This window comes from Filicampus tigris, chromosome 9, assembly GCF_054856515.1.
Source record: "Filicampus tigris isolate MCC_2025a chromosome 9, RoL_Ftig_1.0, whole genome shotgun sequence".
Taxonomy (NCBI): Eukaryota; Metazoa; Chordata; class Actinopteri; order Syngnathiformes; family Syngnathidae; genus Filicampus; species Filicampus tigris.
The window spans coordinates 22,249,049-22,267,976 of NC_141225.1; the positions used below are offsets into that span (position 1 = coordinate 22,249,049).

The 18,928-nt window shown below is 43.3% G+C and overlaps 3 protein-coding genes across 9 annotated transcripts in view; all 3 read right to left on the minus strand.

Annotated features, from left to right (window-relative positions):
- Positions 1–1,153: 1,153 nt before the first annotated feature.
- On the minus strand, positions 1,154–9,233 carry trpc4apa (transient receptor potential cation channel, subfamily C, member 4 associated protein a). The gene is made up of 18 exons (XM_086039511.1): positions 9,051–9,233; positions 8,113–8,241; positions 7,674–7,790; positions 7,493–7,550; positions 7,332–7,387; positions 7,100–7,228; positions 6,779–6,980; positions 6,519–6,704; positions 6,288–6,430; positions 6,085–6,216; positions 5,612–5,670; positions 5,343–5,528; positions 5,164–5,254; positions 4,508–4,648; positions 4,308–4,419; positions 3,698–3,810; positions 3,405–3,611; positions 1,154–2,099 (listed from the first exon to the last, which is right to left on the minus strand). Exons 1-18 carry the CDS (start codon positions 9,174–9,176, stop codon positions 1,962–1,964), a joined length of 2,325 nt encoding a protein of 774 aa, XP_085895637.1. The 5' UTR covers positions 9,177–9,233; the 3' UTR covers positions 1,154–1,961.
- Positions 9,234–10,628: 1,395 nt separating this feature from the next.
- On the minus strand, positions 10,629–13,894 carry sla2a (Src like adaptor 2a). 5 transcript variants are annotated; one of them, XM_086040242.1, is made up of 8 exons: positions 13,756–13,894; positions 12,745–12,854; positions 12,577–12,676; positions 12,392–12,478; positions 11,728–11,831; positions 11,490–11,642; positions 11,239–11,371; positions 10,629–11,091 (listed from the first exon to the last, which is right to left on the minus strand). In XM_086040242.1, the coding sequence occupies exons 2-8, from the start codon at positions 12,815–12,817 to the stop codon at positions 10,971–10,973; spliced, it is 771 nt and encodes a 256-aa protein (XP_085896368.1). In that variant the 5' UTR covers positions 12,818–12,854; positions 13,756–13,894; the 3' UTR covers positions 10,629–10,970. The 5 variants fall into 5 exon arrangements, with proteins under 5 accessions (XP_085896368.1, XP_085896369.1, XP_085896366.1 ...); XM_086040243.1 differs by having other exon boundaries at positions 12,745–12,851; positions 13,756–13,861; XM_086040240.1 differs by lacking the exon at positions 13,756–13,894 and adding an exon at positions 13,061–13,742 and having other exon boundaries at positions 12,745–12,851.
- The window catches only part of ndrg3a (ndrg family member 3a), a 29,175-nt gene continuing 24,130 nt past the window's right edge, over positions 13,884–18,928 (minus strand). For 2 of the 3 annotated variants that reach the window (XM_086040235.1, XM_086040237.1), the window contains 4 exons: positions 18,269–18,304; positions 18,132–18,183; positions 16,345–16,383; positions 13,884–15,060 (listed from right to left, as the gene is read on the minus strand). In XM_086040235.1, the coding sequence (XP_085896361.1) occupies positions 14,888–15,060; positions 16,345–16,383; positions 18,132–18,183; positions 18,269–18,304 (300 nt within the window). In that variant the 3' untranslated portion in view covers positions 13,884–14,887. The remainder of the gene's footprint in view (positions 15,061–16,344; positions 16,384–18,131; positions 18,184–18,268; positions 18,305–18,928) is intronic. The other variant, XM_086040236.1, reaches the window with a different exon arrangement.

The following is an 18,928-nucleotide window of genomic DNA, read 5'->3' on the forward strand; positions in this document are numbered from 1 at the left end:
AGTTGAAAACAAAATTGAACGTTTTGTTACAGAAGTCAAACAGACATGATTGTTTGTGTACCGGTACTATTAATCAATAATTACTACCAGCGTGCCTCAATATTTTGTTTTCCACGATGCGCCGATACGATTCCGACCTGAGCCAAACACCTCAGTGACCACAGGAAAAAAAAAAAAAAAAAAAAAAAAAAAGTCTACCTGAGTGTTTGAGTAGGACTAATTTGAATCATTGTGCTGGATATTACATGAAGATAAATTGTCATCCATTAAATCAACTAAATACAAAAGGGTGCAACATTCACATGACAAAGTATTTTTTTTTCTTCAGCTTCGTCCTCCGCCCGGATAGTTATGCAATCAGTTTATGGGAGTCAAACATTTAAACGAACCATCCAGCATACATGAGCAATGACAATAAAAGAAATCAAATTCTAAAGGTCAGACCTAAGAAGTGAATTTTACAACTCAACTGAGCCACAGTCAACAACTCCTGTTTTTAAAGCGGCTGCGTGGCTGACTCGAAAGCCAAGTAGCAATGGAACCAGTGACATTTTATGCCCAGTCATGGAGGATTTATAGTACCGAGCAAACATCACTTCCTGTTGTGGTTAAGTAAAAAAAAAAAAAAAAAACGTCACTGCAAAAGCACAAAAGATGAACCAAGCGAGTTAAAGAACTGGCGCCACCATCACATTTTATTTGAAGACATGCTAGGTGAGTGCAACAGGTTGTTGATGTGGTTTTGCATCCTAAGGCATCAGGGGGACAACTGTGGAAACGCCATTTTACATTCACATGAATATGCGCTATGACTCATGACACACTGGGAGGCAAAATTGTCCACAATTGTTCTTTTTCAAAAGGACGTAATGAGGTAGCTCATTCATTTGTACTCGTGTGTGTGTGTGTGTGTGAATGATTGGAGACCAAACAGCTGCACATTCAGACTGGACGTCGTGTTAGCACATCGCTTCTCTCTTACTTGCCACAAAAAAAAAATAAATCAAGTGGCACCATGAAAACGAGCCATCGCACTGCCAGATTGTCATTTCGGTTTGCGGTCGGTCAGAAAGACAGCAGAGAACACGCGAGCAACTGTGGCGGAGCCACGTTGGCCGCAAACAAACAAATCAAATGAAAAGGCTATCTGAACTCGAGTGCCTGCATAGTTTATTCTCTTCCCAAAACATCTCTCACAACAACCATACACGTTTTGTTACAAAAAGAAAATCTTTAATCAACAAAAAGGTGTTATAACAATAAAAACAAGTGGATCTGTGCAACGTTTTTTTTTTTTTTAATCTACATTTAATCCAGAGCTAAAAGCCAATGCATTTAACAAGACAAAAACAAAAAGAGTCCCTAGTAGAAGCTTAAGAAGCTTCTACAGAATGGAGGATTTTAAATGAAGAGCCCCAGGCAAATTAAAAATGTGCCGGTCAGGTCAGAAAGCACCAATCAACAGTCGTCAACTAGGAACGGCGACGCAACGAGAGACGGAGGAAATGAAGATGTTGTCCGCAGAGAGGACTTGCCGTTTCCCCCGTGAGGCCATGGAGGTGCACTGACGGGACCGCGCGGTTGCGGGGCGCAGCCGTTTGACAACACATCGGTGAAAAGTCTTTTTCTTGCAAACATTTCTTGAATGGAACTTTTTCATAACATTTTGTAACGATTATATAAAAAAAGACTCTATTTTGTTCCGGCGAAAGCAAACAATCAACGCAGGCGTCATTTCCAAAGGTCCATAAAATGCCATCGCGCCGGGGCCGGCTTTTTTTCCTTTATAGTGACAAGACGGCGGGCGGGTTTCGGCCTCAACGGTAGGGCGGCGCAAACAGGTGAGCCGGCGGGGGCGCCTCCGCCGCTCAGCAGCTCAGTGGAGTCCACAGCGACGTTGGGCGCCCGCGCGGCCTGCGACCCCCTCTCCCAAGCAAACCGCACTGTGCACCCGCCCGTGGTCAATCTTCCAGCAGATCTCTGTCCAGATCCATAAAGGGCTCGTCGATGTAGCTGGCTATGGCGCACGCAGAAGTCCTGTCCGAGCCCAGTAACACCGACACCGTCTCCTTCCAGTAGCTGAAGGGGACACATGAGCTCTGCGGAGACAAAATGGCATTTGAGGGGAAAAAAGTCATCTTCCTGTTTCTTCTGGGCAGCCGCGGCCACAAGCTTGCGGTCGCTTGACGTGTTAACACTTTGATCCATGAAGGCCTAAAGCGCCTGGCTCATAGGTCGTCTTTGGAATTACCCTCAAAAGCCTCAAAGTTTTCCCACAAATTCAACACCTACAAAAGAATTCATATCTCGGGCCCTGTGGCAGTTAAGAAACATAATTCCCAAAGAATTTGAGAGTTTAGACGTGGCTTTCACACGGGCCCGAGTTTAAATCGAAGATGTAAAAATAACGTTTTTTTTAAATCAAGTGGTAATTACCATCCTCTGTTACAAAGCCGTCGATATTGTCATTGTCTACAAACATATATCACGTTCGACTGGTTCAAAGCCCACAAGCGTCTATATCACTGCCGTCACTTATTTCAGAGCCGTCCACCAATGCGGCTCGAAAAAATTCCAGACATCCTCCGAGCGCTCACGACACCGTCATGCGTATATTCTGATGCATTTCATTGGCTAAGAAGCCGAGAATTGGATTTTGAAAAAAAAGAAAGAAAATTAGGTATACGGCGCTCTCCCGGCTTTAATGGTACAAAGACGCAACAGCGCTTTAGTGTTGGTTGTTTATCATTTCTAACCGCAAAATGCACATGGGGTTGCTGATATTTTTTGCATTCAAAATATGGTTTCCGTATCCAACGTTTTTCTGCTTCTATTCCTTTTCGAACAGATATCCGTGATATGGCTTCCATCCTCTTTCATCACTAGCGCACACCAATCCGAAACGAGAGTAAAAAGAGATCCGCTGGGTCAACGAACTCTCATTAAAAAAAAAATACGAGCTACGATGCTATGTTTAGGCTCGTGTAAATAGTCGTGAAAAGATGACGTGGCGCCGTCAATGTGAAAACTGCCGCGAGAAGGCGGCGGCGGCAAAAGTCAAAACACAACCTTGACTTCACCTTGGTAGGCAAACAGTTGGCCCGCCACAAAGCAGCTGACAGCCACATTCATGCGAACCGGTGTTACGTTCCATCTGGCAAGTGTTCAACATTCACTCCCCTTTTAGCTCGGCTTTGGTCTTCGCTAACTGCCGCGAGCAACATCTGGCTCGCGACTAGGCTGGGCTGCGTCCGCCGAACTCTCTGTGCCGACCGCTGGACTCGCTCGAATAAAAATAGCCACCCGGTGTGTGGCCCGATAAGCATAAAGAGAGTGGAAATGCGCGCGTGGGTTTGTGCCGACCGCAGCCACGTTTTGGGAATCGCTCAGGGCATTCCACTCACATTCTCCAGACAGGTGCTGTCTTTGTCCTTGTTGAGGTAGTGACACTGCCAGAAGCGCAGCAGGTTGCGGAAGTTGTTGAGCAGACAGCCGGGATACTTCTCGGCGTGCTCCTTCTCACGCAAGGCGTTAAGGTAGAAGGGCAATTTGGCCTTTCGGCGAGCCAACATTAGGATGACCAAACTGGTGTTCAAACAGCTCACATTCTCCTGAGAAAAAGACATGCCAAAGTGAGCGGCTTAAAGTCAACCGCGCAGGGGTGCTATTTTTCGAAATGCCTCAGTTGCGCTCGGACCTGCGTGAGCGTCTGCACGTTGATGATGTTGACGAGTCGGAAAAGGAAGGCCAGCCTGTTCTCCATTCTGGCCATGTAGGACAGCAGACAGCACTCGGACAGCACCTCCACCACTTGTTGAGGAACAAAAAGCAAAAGGGCAGTCGGGAAAATCATTTTCGATGGTCCGAGTGAAGGCGAAAAATAAAAAAATTAAAAAAACGCGCTCTGAATTCAGGGGACTAGAAACATTTAACGTAAAGACCAATAACAGCGACGGGCATGGCGAGCGATTCATCGGTTGTGACGAATTGTGCTGAAACAGAATCCTATTCATCGGGGGAAAGTTACATTTCTTCAAATATTGAAATACAAAGAAGTGTAAAACAACCATTTGCGCAAAACAAATTCAGACAGTTTATCTGAATATGCCACCGAACTACGCATTGTGTTCAAATACTGGCGGTCATCGGCTTACGGCTGATTTTCATCGTAGAAAAATCGTTATTGTAGCAAATCTTTGTATGAAAACCCTTTTGACTCCAGGAATGTAAAACAATCATATGAAAAATTAAGTCTGGTGGTAACCGAGGAGCCTTTTAGTCTCGCATACTGCTCCATTGTGGTTTACCTTTAACGTCCTCAGTTTGGCTCTGAAATCGGTCCAAGGACAGCACGATGCAGCGCACCAACATGTTGGAGTCCACCAAAGAACTGTTGATCTGGGTCAGGAAAGTCTGGAACTGCACAGGACAAATACAACCCTGTCAACACCTACATACAGAGCAGAATAAGAGTCACACCGGTGGCCTGTAAGACACACAAACGTACCTTGTCCGGCGTGTTGACGTATTTATTGAACCTTTTAAATGCGTCGATGTTGAACTTCATGAGCTCTCCCAGCAGATCGAAGTAGCTCTGCAGGACGTCTCTGGAGGTGCAGCCACTGTCGATGATGCAGAACAGGATGTGCTGTCACAGGAGGGGAAGAAGAGTTAGCGGCAGTACATTTGAGTCATTTGGATGATTACAATTTATAAATACAACTTTGACATGGAAACACAGTAAATCCACCCGTTTTTGGCCATCTCATTTTGTCACTCCTGTCGACTGAAAATGACGTCACAGTTGCTCAGATAACGACCAATCACGGCCCAGTTTCAGAAAACGGGTGAGCCACGATTGGTTGCTACCTGAGCAGCCGTGACGCCATTTTCAGTCGACAGGAGTGACAAAATGGCCGCCCCCCCCCCCGAGATGGCTGCAAACTAAAAATTTTGCTGCTTGACTCATATTCCACAAAGGCAATATTAATCGGAATGCCGTGTTTATGAAGGCACATAGGACATATCATTGCAAATATTTTTGGGAGGTTGACTTCCACTTTAAAGTAATTTTTTAAAAAAATAAAAAATTCTAGTGAAGTCCCAATTATAGTCAACCGTTGTCCGAAAAAGACTTGACGTCTCCTTGACCGGTTGGATTACCTCCAGCAGTCCTCTCTTCAGCAGAAACATTTGGTCTGCGTAGGAAGTGGCTCCTCTCAGAAAGCTTTCCACTGCCCTTGCCTGCCAGAATCTATAGCCAAGGAAGACAAGCGTGTCAATTAAAAAAAAAAAAAAAAAAAAAAAGAACAATGAGCATCTTTGTTGATTCCGTGGCTGACCTGAAGGACGAGTCTGGAGGCTCCTTCTTCATAACGGTGAGGAGGCGCGTGAGCAGGCCCTTTTTGCCGTCACACACAAGACTTCTGTCAGTGTTGACCAGCGCTTCCACCTCGGGAATATTGGCCTTCATGGATATGGCGCTCAGTTCGTTCAGCTCCTGGCTATTCAACAGGAGGTACTTGTTCCTGAGAAGACAACCGTCACACGCTTTAGGCGGACCGCGTCTGGAATGTCGAGCCACGCAAAGCCGCGTTGAAGGATGACTTACTCATGGTGGTCACTGAAACTTTGAAGGAGCCGCAAAAACTGGATTTTGAAAGATATCTCCTGCGGCATGAGGAAAAAGACAACATTATTGCGTATAGTTCCAAGAAAACGACCTTTTCATTCAATTACATGAAAGGACAGCACGATGCAGCGCACCAACATGTTGGAGTCCGCCAAATGAAAAAAGTCACTTACTTAGAGTATTTTACCTCTGTACTATGTACAGGCTAAAATGAGTGTTCCTCAGACTTTTTTTTGTCGATGTATATATACACATGTTACTGCGTATATTTACATCGGTTTGATCCTGAATGTTTGCCGTTCATGTTATACATTAATGGCTACATTATGCCGCCGTCCCTGTGTTACCTAAATATATCTTTGCCGCTGTAACACTGAAAATGTCCCCACTGTGGGATCAATAAAGGCCTCCTTATCTTATCTTATCTTAAATGAATAGGAAGTGTGTCGTACAGGGCTGCAGTCGCAGTTCTCATTCTGGCCGTGCACCACGTGGTTTGACAGTGTCAGCTTCCTCCAGATGAGCTTGTCAAACAGGTTATTGAGACCTGGGATGAGACGAAACTCTGCCAGCATCTTGTGGACCTGTGAAGAGACGCAAAACGGTGAGCAGGCCACTGTTGCCCGCCGACAAGAAACGCGCACCGGCACTCCACCTGGTTCCTCTGTCGGCCCATGAGAAGCACGCACAGCACATAGAGCACCTCCACTTTGTACATGATCTCATGGACGATTTTCATGGACGGGGGCAGACGATGTCTCAGCGGGCTGGTGGCCAGGGAGCTTTCATCTGATGACTCTGAAGCCCGAAAAGACAAAAATGTCGGCGGCGTGCTCGGGGGCTGACGCAGACGCCGGCGCGCGGAAAGCTCAAAGCGCCATCTTGCCCGTGCTGCTTTGTTCGGCCTCCTCCGTCGCCATCTGCATGAGCGCGTCCAGCACCAGGGCGTTGTCCAGCCACGTGTACCACTCCTCCAGCTCCTGCAGGAAGTTGGCGCCCATGGCCTCCGACACCTTCCGAGTGGCCAGCTTACACAGACGCTCGATAAAGCCGGGGATGTTCAGCAAGGTGACTGTCGCGAGAGGTGACTGCGCGTTATTGGTCGTCACCGGGACAAAGCGAAAGCGCGCTCGGAGGACGGCCGACCTTGATTGACCTCCGCACGCGAGGGACTTGAGTTTCGCTTCTGCTGGGCATTCCTGGCCAGCAGGGTGTGCTTGTCGTCGTTGCCCAAGTCGGGCTCTGAGATGGTGACCGACAGGATGCGGCAGAAGTTGGCCAGCTGTTGCTGGTCAAAGCTCTGAACCAGGCCCGACAGGTTTGGGATGCTCTCTAAATGGATCATCTCCTAGGAAAAGAAAACGATGCTGTGTCAATACTAGAGATGGACCGCTGTTTTTTTTTGTTTTTTTTTTTCAGGGCCGATAGTAAAAGACTGTAGACAGTTAAAAAAAAAAAAAAACATACTTTCTTAACTCCAAGTATGTCTTCAATTAGCGTTGCGGTCTGAAGGAAGGTCTTCTTGTTTGTCATCAGCGTGAAAAGGAAGAGAACAAAGTCGTCCCTCGCAGCCAGACTCTTTGTCACCCACTCCGTCTGACAAACAAAACATTTCCCGTTTAGACGTTGGTTCATATTACCACTGTGGCAGTGCACAAAATGCAGACGGCTTATGTGAACGGCAAATTGGAATACTTACACAGATGCAACAATTGTAGAGAACACTAAGGCAGTCTTTCACCAAATCATCATTCACTGTTGCGACAGAATAATGGAAGGTATCAATTTTGAATTAGACTACTAACGGCCTCCCCTTGGAATTCAACCATAGAATATAGACAATATGGCGTGTATTCTTACGTTTGGGCTTTTTCTTCTGCATAGTTAGCGTGGGTCTCATCAAGAGCTCGACGAGCAGCTACAAGAAGATGGAAGTGACGGTCAGTGTTCTGAGTCTTTGCTGTTATATTATTATTTGTACTGCAAAGTTGTCACAGTCACACACACGACAATGCACCGGGGTGAAACGCGTGAACCTTACATGGACTCCACCAAAGAGGTCAAAGGTGTGCGTGTTGGGGAAGCTGGATTCCTGAGTAGACTTTCTGTCCTCTGTAACAAAAGACATGGCCTCCATGGACAGCTGGGACGATAACACCTTGGGAAACAAAGCCATATTGTCGTCGTATCATTTGAAGGGAATCGCAATTAGACTTTTTTTTTTTCCCCTACCCCAAAATCATTCAGTTCTAGTTATGGGCAAAATATAATCATTCTGAAATCACATTACTTTGCAAAACTATTGCACTTTAGTCCATTAGCAGGCACACAAGATGGGGTGGATGAAGTACTTTTCTACACATGTACAGTAGATTACTTTGCACTGTAGTTACATGCCGCGTTGGATTACGAATGCAGCCCCATCATTTCCACTTTAAAGTTCTCTCCATACAGTACTTTACTGCAGTGTGATTGCTTACCTTAATTAGGCCATGGGCATGCGAAAGGTCACTGTTGGGATGGCTGCTCTGGTAGAGTTTCTGGAGCAAAGTAGGAATGCCTTGCCACTTGGCCTGCTTGTCTCTCTCCTGAAGGAGACCCCCTGGAAGCTACACAGCACAATCAGAACTTTCATTTGGGCCATCCTGCTTATCCCAACATGAAATATGCAACCGTACTGATTCGCATGTGACTGTTGAGTCGATTACATCTTTTTTAAAGTTCGGATGCACCTAATGAAGTGTTCCGCAGTGATGTGTTTGCCATGTGTAGACATGTCATGACAGGTGTTTCTGCACTGTGGTTTGACTGAACAGCACAAATATGCTAAACAAGGATATAAATCCAGTTTAGCATGTTTATTATAAGAGTAGTTGCGAACGTGTTAAAGTTAAATTTGTCAAAACAGCTGTTGCCAGCGTGTCCTTTTATGGGAACCGTTGTTATAGGGGTAGGTGGACATTACGTAATCGCCTGAGCCGTTCGGCTGGCTAAGCTAGTTAGCTTGCCTGCCTGCTTTCGTTTACTGCAACGCGAAACAGAAACGGCTAACGATTTTCTTGCCATCTCATTGCTCCCAAACAGGATTCACCAGACAGCGGAACATGAACCAAACTGTTATTAGTCAGCCGAACCCTCCTTGTTTCTTACGCTAAGCTAATGTGTGCTAACAACAAAAGACAACATTTCTGCCCTATCAGCAATAAGGCAAGAAGTAGAGCTGCGTGTTCTACTCAATTGTTCGGGGATTGCCCCAAATGTGGCAAAAATGTTGAACTAAACGAGGCGACGCGTCGCCAATCACGTCTGCCCGATTGCGTCTTGCTTTTCAGGCAGCTCTCCAGAACGCAAATCCCTGGTTTGAGGCGAGCAACTTTCCGACGTCTTTTCTGTCCAAACGCAACATGGTGTCGCTTACCTGTGTCCCACGACTAAAAGTCTTCCCTGTGACTTTACTCTCGGCGAACTTGAACACGATATTACTTTTGTAAATTCTTTGTTTTGCCCCCTTGCAGTGGGTCTCGGACCCCTTGAGCGTCGCCATTATTTCTTCTTCCTGAAGTGAGCTTTCCAGGCAGGAAGTGGATGCAAGCTATCATCAACCTGGAGGGCAATTGGACGCCATCTGCTGGCGCAGGAGGGAACAGCGCAACAACGCCAATTTAGCATTTTCCTTGCTTGATTGAGCAACTTTTCAGACCAGCAAAGGCTTCCAAAAAGCACCCAGAAAAAAAACTAAGAAAATGTGTTTCGAAATTTTAGCAACATTTGAAACTAAATCACAGTTGTAATAAAGTGCTCTGCTTAAGCAAATCAATAAATAAGTAAATAAATAAATAAATAATGTCGACTACTTTGTTTCTTGCTAAAAGTTTGAACTAAAAATGAAAATTGTCTTTACTTTTAAGTAGTTCACTGCCAAACATTTTCAGACCCCCTTTTACCCTATCGTTTGTGGGAAAAAAAATGAAAAAAACTATAAATACGTTCCCGGGATTGAATGGCTTGGCTGGACTGTGAAAAGACAAATTTATCTTTGGCAGTGAATGAGTTAATAACGTCTTTAGAAAAGCACACAGTCTGTCTGTCTGTATGCATAAATTCATTAATTGTGAGTAGCTGTCTTTATAGAACTTTTACAAATTAAAACAAGTAGTTATAAAACAAAAAAAAGTATCCACATTTGTGACATTTTTGTTCAGTGGTGTGCCGCGAGATTTTTTCTCCCTAATGTGCATGGCTTCACTGAAGGTTGGGACACACGCGCTCAGTGATCATGACGTAATGACCGAACGGCAAATTTATTTAGAAACTTTCAGCAAAAAATACAGTAGACCCGCCTTTCGTAACATTATTTGAATATTAGTCAGCAAATTGGCAACTGTTCCTGGACACAAATAGAGGAGCTGGTCGTGTTCCTATATTGTGTCTCCAAATCATTCACCACAACAAAAATGAGTTGGCAATCGCAGCGATATATACCAGAAGAGATAATAGGTCACCTTGTTCCTTGTATTTCCTGTTCTACTACTACTATCATACATGACATCATACAGAACAGACAGTGCCTTGAGTGTTGAGTTGTGCATCAACATTGCCACCGGAGCTTGGAGATGTTGCAGCCGTTTTAAATGCAAAGCCAGACATCAAGAGATTAAGCATTTTGATTGTACTTGGCCGTTATCAAATAATTTGACAAAAACGCTTTGTTGACTTTGCGGCAAATACGGTTAAGTCCAGTTTGTACAGACTCCTGTGAAGTCCAGTGGTAAAGCTCGCCTCCAAACAGAGAAGTGTTGACTATTGAACAAAATTGTCGCAAAGTAACAATTGTTGTTTGTTGCCAACATATCTCACAGGATGCGATTTTCCAAAGATAACCCGCTAAGAAGTAGTGGGAATCTGAAGGCTGTTTGTTACTCCCTCTCCAGTGATTGCCTGTATTAGAACTGTTACATTGATACAAAGCACCAATGATCAAAATGATGACTCCGAATTGTAAATATTAGTCCTCTTTATTCAGAAAACACATCTACATTTCAGGATCTGGTTAAAAAAAATGTTTTTATGTACCTAAATATTTCAGAAAAAGAAATGTTAGAGCTGTAATTTTATAACCAAGATAGTCACGGTTATCATACCATCAGAATCTGATGTCAGCCCAATCCTACATTCTATGATAATAAACACGTACATATTTTACATTCAAACAGCAGTAAATAATAAATTAGGAACAGGATTTTTGATCAATCTTAAAATAAACCGTGTCTCAAATCTTCCACTCCATGTGCAGTCAAGGGCTTTCGGAAGATTATCAGTCTTTCTTGAACTTTTGAGCTCAAGCGTCACAGCCGTGATTGTTTCCTTCTGTCATTTGGAGGTAGGAGCTGATGGCCTCCCTCAGGCCTTCACTCAACATTGAGTTGGACGACTCTGTTCTCCTCTTTAGAATCATGGATCTGGAATACAATTTTGACATTGCTTCGTGGTACTCAAGACTTAATGGCAATTGGACGGCTTGGCTCTCGTGACGTGATGCTTTGTGCCCTCAAGGGTTTGACACTAATGGCAGCCCTCAGTAGAAGTAAAACTGGACTTTCACCCACCTGCTGACGTCCTTCCAATTGTTGGCGGGTCTTCTGTTGGCCGTTGGTACGGCGAGCCCGTCCTCCCTGGGGACGCCTAAACCTTGAATGAAGCAAGGCTTATTCAGCCGACAGCAAAGTCCATCCGCAGACTCTGTAACACCGTGGGCGGTACTCTTATTGTTACGGCGAACATAAGCATTGACCGCTTCGTAAAATGATCAAAAGCAGTATGGATTTCAGAGTGTGCAAATCCCATGCAGCCTACAAACCTGAATAATGTTCCACCATTTGTTTTAGTGAGGAGAAGGAGCGCGTCGGAGTTATGTAGACTCGGCCATTTTGGAGTTGAGAGATGAGGTAGTGTTTGACACAATCCGAGTACAAAACATTGACTCGCCACCGGACGGAGAGGGAAAAGCAATCTAAAGTGAGGAAGAGCACAGTAAGTTACACAACGGGCGGTAACGATGCCACTCATTTCTAACATGAAACCCGCGTCTCTCTAACTTGTCTTATTCTGCGACTCTCGGATCAAGAAGCCTCCGATGCGATTTTGAGGTCGCATGAGGAGCTCTTCTGCCTTGTGCCTGCTGATACCTGTGAACAGCCACCTGGATGGAAGGAGAGGGGACAGCAGATAGAAATGAATCAATTGCTCATTGACTGTTAAAATGTTGTTTTAAAACACATTTGCCTGCAAAGTTCAAGAGAAAGTCAACGTGAACATGTTTTTTTTTTTTTTTTTTTTTTTCAAGAATATGTTCGATGCAAGCCCAGTAGTTGAAACAGGGCGTTCTGATAAACATTGCGTTTGTGGAATAAGTGTTAATGCACTCGTTTTTAGCCATCTCCGGGGTCGGCCATTTTGTCTTCTGTCGACTGAACATGACATCACAACAGCGGACAATGACCAATCACGGCTCAGATTCAGAAAACCGGTCAGCCGTGATTGGTCGCTGTGAGCTGTTGTGTTGTCGTTTTCGGTCGACAGAAGACAAAATGGCCGCCCCCGGAGATGGCTAAAAACGAGTGCATTTTGCTGCTTAACTTATATTCCACAAACGCAAAATTAATCACAATGCCGTGTTTCAACGAGTAGGCCTGCTGGGAACATATTCTTGAAAAAATTACGTTTTGGTTGACTTCCGCTTTAAAAACAATAACATATTACCTATGCGTGACTTTGGCAGCGTAGGTGGTGGGAATGTAGATCTCTCTCCTTGTGGTAGTGGACCTTACCATCAAAACATTACCATCGCTAAAGAGAGAGAAAAAAAAAAATGCCATTGTGAGCATTTTCACGCAACGACACGAAACTGGGGATGAATTTGCAATTGTGAGAGATTAAAAGCGTACTCTGATATGACGCTTAGCCTCTCCCCGACGCTCATGACCAACTCTGTGCTACCAAACGATGGAAAGTTGTAGAGGGATACAACCAAGGTGTCCTCGGGCACTGCACACATTTTGGATTAGCGACATTTAGGACAAGAAAGTCTTGCGGATGGTGTGGATGAAGTCTACCTGATGGAAGAGGTTCTGGTGGATTTTCTACCACTGTCAGGTTGGAAGTGCACCTGGAGAGGCAGATCCCCATGTTGTTTGATCTTCTGGCGGTCTGATGGCGAAAACTGCTGCGGAGATAGGGAAGATGCATTCAAATCCTTTCAAACTTTTATTCTTAATCAGATTATTCCTCACTGTGGCCACCATTTTTTTTTACCAGCACCATAATGCTACAGTAAGCCACAACAACATGCCTTGACACACTGTGATACATAAAAGATGCATGAATGACATATAATTATTACAAAAAAATGTTTTGCTAAAGCATACTTACCACCCTTAAATGTTTAATAAATCCACCAGTTTACAGGTTATCCTGTAAGCAAAACCAAGGTGTCTTGATGAAAATGTATGTGTGCATGTACATATAGATGCTGGCATATAAATGGAAGCTCTTTCAGACTGACAGAAGGTCAATCGGAGTGACTGCTGTGCAACCAGGAAGGCTGCTATGTTCTTGCAGCTGCAAACAGGTGGGAGGGGTGGTTTTGGAAAAAAAAAAAAAAAATGCTGTTGAATTTACTCAGTTTTATTCCATCAAGTGGTTGCACAAAATAAAACCATTTGGATCCAGATTTTTTAAAATTTTTTTTTATTTACTTAAAAATGTATCTGGATCGAGCTGATATTATTTCATGCAGCCACTTGAAGAAACAAAATTGAGTCAATTCATTTTTTTCCCCCCCAGTGTACAGCATACATGTTACAGGTGCAACTTTAATGGCAACAAAAACTTTCTACTGAATGTTTTGTGAGGTGACGAAAAGTCGGAAACATGCACAATGTGTAAACTCAATTTGATCCGCTCAAATGAGACAGCAGATTGTGATAATCTCAACCTGACACCCGCGTCAACTTTATCATCTGTTTCGCAGAAAAGCCAAACGCGCTGCTAAAAATAGTCACCCTCATCTGTGACAAAAGAGGTGAACATGCTCCGGAAATTAATGCGGCTTGAAAGCAACTCACCACAGTCACCTTGTTTTTCCACGAGCGGTGGCAGAAGCAATCATTGAAGCACAAATTCTTTCTTCTACATGACGCCGACAGCTTTATGCAGGACAAGTCAGCGACAACAAAAAAAAAAAATGAAATACTTGTCATGTTCTACCTCTTTATTGAGTAGTAAGTAAAAGTCAGCAGACAAGTGAGAGGAACCCCTGGGCCACATGACAAGGGTTGTTTAAAGACTGCATTAAAATCAACACAATGCACAAATAAAATGGGGGGGCGGGGAAACTAATTCAGTGTAAACAAGGTTAATAAGACAGTAGTACACATTGTCTTGAACGCTAAATGTTACTTTAAACTGTTTTTACCTGGCATCTTCCGTTTACTTAAAGTACATAAAGTCATCTTCCTGCAGCTACGTTTCGCTAGTCTAACCGCATAATTGCCCAAGCTATGTTTAACTCACTTGTCATAATAGTAATAAAAAAAAATTAAAATGCCAACGTGCGGCTAAAAAGTGCATTTTTATGTCTTTGTAGATTCACAGTCTTCCAGGTCCTGGAATCTGCAAAAGTTGAATCAAGGCAACTGGACTCTTCTTGTTTGTTGAATTTGTTGTCTTTTTCTTGATTTCCCTCAAAAAGTTCAAAAATGACTTGGGCAGTTATGCTATTAGGCTAACGACTTGTGTGTGTTTATACGCTCGCTGCTTCATAACGCGGCAATTTGCAGTGCAGTCTTCAATTTAAAAACACGCAAATAAACAGCGACTCACAATTCACGGAGGCAGCATCTTTTAGATCTCAAACTAAAGAAATGGATTAAAACACAGTACCGGTAAGTGATATAGCATATAACAACAAAAGCAAAGTTATGTTACATTAACCACATTGATGGGTGTACTTTGGGAGAAAAACATGAAAAAGAATAAATACGAGACATCTGAATGTAGTGGTAGTAATGGTTAAGGAATGTGTTTCTTTTAGTGACGATATAATAGTTAATAGGTTTCTGTTTATATAGTTATTACATCCTCTTCTAAATCACGTGGTTCCTCACGGAACCCGCGGGCATTGAATTGAGGGAGGGAAAGCGTACGAGAGAGAGGGCATATAAGTTACAAAGCGAGCACATGGGCGGGCACTGAAGTTTAGCAGGACACCTCCATGGTCTGGGGTCCGGCCTGGCGGTCCAGCGCCGCGGGGGCGTTGTTTTCCAGCAGGCTGTTCAAGTTGTGGCGGCTGCGACTGCTGTCCATGGAGGTGGTGCTGGAAGAGGAGGCGGTGCGGGAGCGAGCCAGCCGAGTCATTCCTGCTGACGGCACTGGCAAAAAAAAAAAAAAAAAAAAAAAAAAAGACATTTGTGAAAATCCCCACCACTCAGAAGCACACGCTAAAAACAGTTGCGTTAAAAATGGACCGATCGACTACTTGGGTCAATTTGACCCAAATTTCTGGGTTGTTTTTGCAGAAAGCAACCCTATAAATGGGTAGTTTTGTACAAAACAATAGGGATAGACCGATTATCGGCCGGGCCGATTATCTGGGCCGATATTCTGCGTTTTGACAAATATCTGCATCGGCCTTTTTAAAAGATCTGAGGGCCGATAATAAATCAATTTAAAACTGTGTTGGAATCAAAACATCAAAACAAAGATATGTGAAAGTTACATTTTCTGTCATTTTGAAATTTTGAAGAACTGCATTTATTGTCGAAAACTATATGGAGCTATTTTTTGAAGTGTTTTCATTTCACTTTTTAAGACATGCTGACGACCCTGGGTGCTCCCTGAACTTTTTGTTAGAATTTGGTAACAAAGATGTATATTGTCAAACATTTATAGTAATAATAACCCCCCCCCAAAAAAAAAATCGACATTATGCAAATCTGAAAAATTGTTAAATAAACATATGCTTAAAGGCGTTTCGACAAAGTTAAGACATTTTTTTTTCTTATAGATTTTGATGCCAATATTTTCCATTTTGCGAGAAATTAATATCGGCTCCAAATATCGGTTATCGGTCGCCTTGACGACTACTAAAAAAAAAAAACATATCGGTCTATCTCGACAAAACAACCCCCAAAAATACAGAAACGTGGGTCAAATTGACCCAATTAGTGGATCGGTCCATTTCTCACCCCAAATTGTATTATTTTTATCCCAACTGTTTTTAGAGCGCAGGAGCCAGGCCGCGTTGTCCGATGCAATAGCACCGACAAAGTGCTGTGCCAAACATGCACACAATTTGCCAAGACGAGGAAAATAAACTGTCAACGAAAAGTGACGCATGTTTTCGTTGAAAACATATTGAGGTATCACAAGAACAAAATGAAGCCTTTACACTCAAATAAACACCATCGGCTCATGCAAAAGAACTCAAAATCCAAAAGAAATCCATGCTAAAGGATCTAAAACTAGTCTTCTACAGGGGGATAAATGAGCACCAAAGTATGCCAGAAATCCTCCTGTATGAATAACACACAGCCAACTAGTCAAGTGTCAAATCGGCAGGATTTCTGCGTACATTCTGCATGCCATTCATCCGCCGTGGGATGTTGCGAGGCTTCAAAGCTTTCTAGTCGGGCAGCTTTTTAAGACCCCAGTACCTGATTCGTTGCTCAGGTGACTGAGAAGGACATAGGGAACTGTCGGCGATGATTTAAGAAGGACAGAGAGAGGAAGCAAGGTTTGTGTTGTTTGTGACTCAGCATATTGGACACCAAAATAAATCATAAAGTAAGTGCAAATTACATTTGATTTTTTTTTTTTCCAGCCCCCTCCCAGCCCACATTCCACCTTGTAGCATTGTGTTAATAATGAGGGGAAAAGTAGCTTTCAGAAGCATGCTGAGGTGTTAAGATTTATTTTCCGCCCTTTCTCAGGATGGAAACACTCTTTTTAATCTCAGCTAATCCTTCAGTGGCATTTTGCTCAACAGGAGGACTCAATGGCATTTCGGGCAAAGCACCAATGGGTGCCTCTCTCACAGTCAGGAGCAGAAGCAGATTTAGAAGTTCACATTTGTTGTTCAATGTCCCAAACACAAGTTCACACCTGACATGAACATGCCTCCACGTGTTCCCAGTCATTTGGAGTGAATTGAAAAAAAAAAAAATGCAGCCATGTATGCGTGTCGGAAAAGACATTGGACATGCATAGATGGCTGTCTTGATGTTGCGACACCTCTACTGTCAATTGTGCATTGAAATTGAACCACAAAAATGTTGTTATCTGTAAAAAGTAGGATCATGAGCAGCTTCCCACATGATCAAGCCCTCGATCATAAAAAGCAAACAAGTGAATTTATTGGCAGGACCCCTGCATGCTCTTTTTGCCATTTTAACAATGTTACATTCAATGACCTTTTTTGGTACACTTGCCTGAATGGACTCTAATACAAGAACTGCAAGTGTATTATATTTGGGGTACTTTGTTATAGAGCAGTGTTTCTCAACCTTTATTGAGCCAAGGCACATATTTCACATGGGGGGAAAAAAAAAAAATCTCACGGCACACCACAACTCACAAAAAGTGGTTGTGGTGTACCAGTGGAAGAAAATGTGATTGTTTTGCCTGTTACTATATGTGCTTGGCATAAATAAAATAACAAAACAGTTTTTTTTAATTTATTTATTTTTTTAATTAGAATTTTTTTTCCTATGGCACACTGGTTGAGAATCACTGTTAGAGAGACACAATATTGTATCTCAAATAAATACGTGTTCTGTGAGCGTATGGGACAGTTGGCATACAAGCGAGTACAAAGTGTCTCACTCTGAGGGAACAGCTGAACGCTCACTTGCCCTCCCGACTGTTTCCCAAATGACTGCGTGCTTCAACGCAGCTTTAGTACGCCCAACTTGGATCGCTCCGGATGCGTACAAGCGCACCTACCGCATCTTAGTTATTTTATTTTTGCTGACAAACACTTGGAGGCCTGTTTCACACGCCACTGCAACGGGAGACAGAAAATGAGAGCATACCGGACAAAACCCAGAGAGAATTGCGTCCTTTGAGTCGACGCCTCACCTACTGAGCGTTAGCCGTTCTACCGAACGCTACAGAGAGCAGAGGGGGAAACCACGTTAGCGCCTGTTGGTGTGCTGCCAGCAAAACTGGGCCATTTGGGAATAAGAATTAAAAAAAAAAAAAAGAAAAAAAAAAAATTGCCCGCAGTTGAAAAGGCATCATCAGGGCAAGACGCATAAGTGACAGCAATCCGACTCTCAGGTACATTAAAAAGACGTTACACTCATGTCAACAGGAAGTGCAGTGAAGTACGCTCAATGTGACCACATCCACGTCAGAGGTGTTGGACTTCGTTGTTGCTGGTTTGAATCGGTTTTTTTTACGTCAGAAGATGTTCCATAAAATCAAAGACATGCGTACTTACTGTAGCCCATTCCCTGAACAAAGTACTTGAAGGCCTCAGCGAGTTTTCCCGGCTGCCGGTAGATAACATTGCAGAGTCGTTAGAAGGCAAAATGAAAAGATGACAGATGGATGTTTCTCAAGAAGCAAAACTGGTACCTGCACAACCTGGGGCAAGCCTCCACAATCGGCCATCTGAGAGAATTGAGAAACACCGTCAACTGGAGTCAACCACAACAGGTAATTCCGCACAATTGTCCGAAACAATTTATGTAAGAATGAATTGGTTATAATTGTTTATAACAGTTCCGTTCCCACAGCATCAACCGAGTTCCTATGAAAGTCAATTTGACTGTTAAAATGTCAGCATTTGGGATTGTGAAAAGCAGTTGTCAAAGATGAGCTGAATGAGCCGAACAGTTTGAAGTTGGAATTTTAACCCGCTGAAATATGGAAGTGCTAAATGAAACATGTCTCCATTTATTTCAAACGTGTTGATTTTCATGAGAAACGTGGAATCGGCGGAAAAGTAGCGAAAAATAGTTCTGCAAATATCCTAAACGAGGCGAGGTCAAGAAATGTGGAAGGAATCATACGAGGTGAAATAAAATTGGGGCAACAAGCAGTAAAATCCTTTTTTCGGGGTACATTTTTACATGTGAATGCTTTTCAGCATTCATGAGTGAAAATGTCGTTTTTCCACTTGACAGTTGATGTGCCTTGCAAAGGGCCAAGAAACACGTAAAAAAGGGCATAATTATATGCATATGTAAATGAAAAACACATCTAGGCCATAATTATCTAAAAACAATCAAGTAC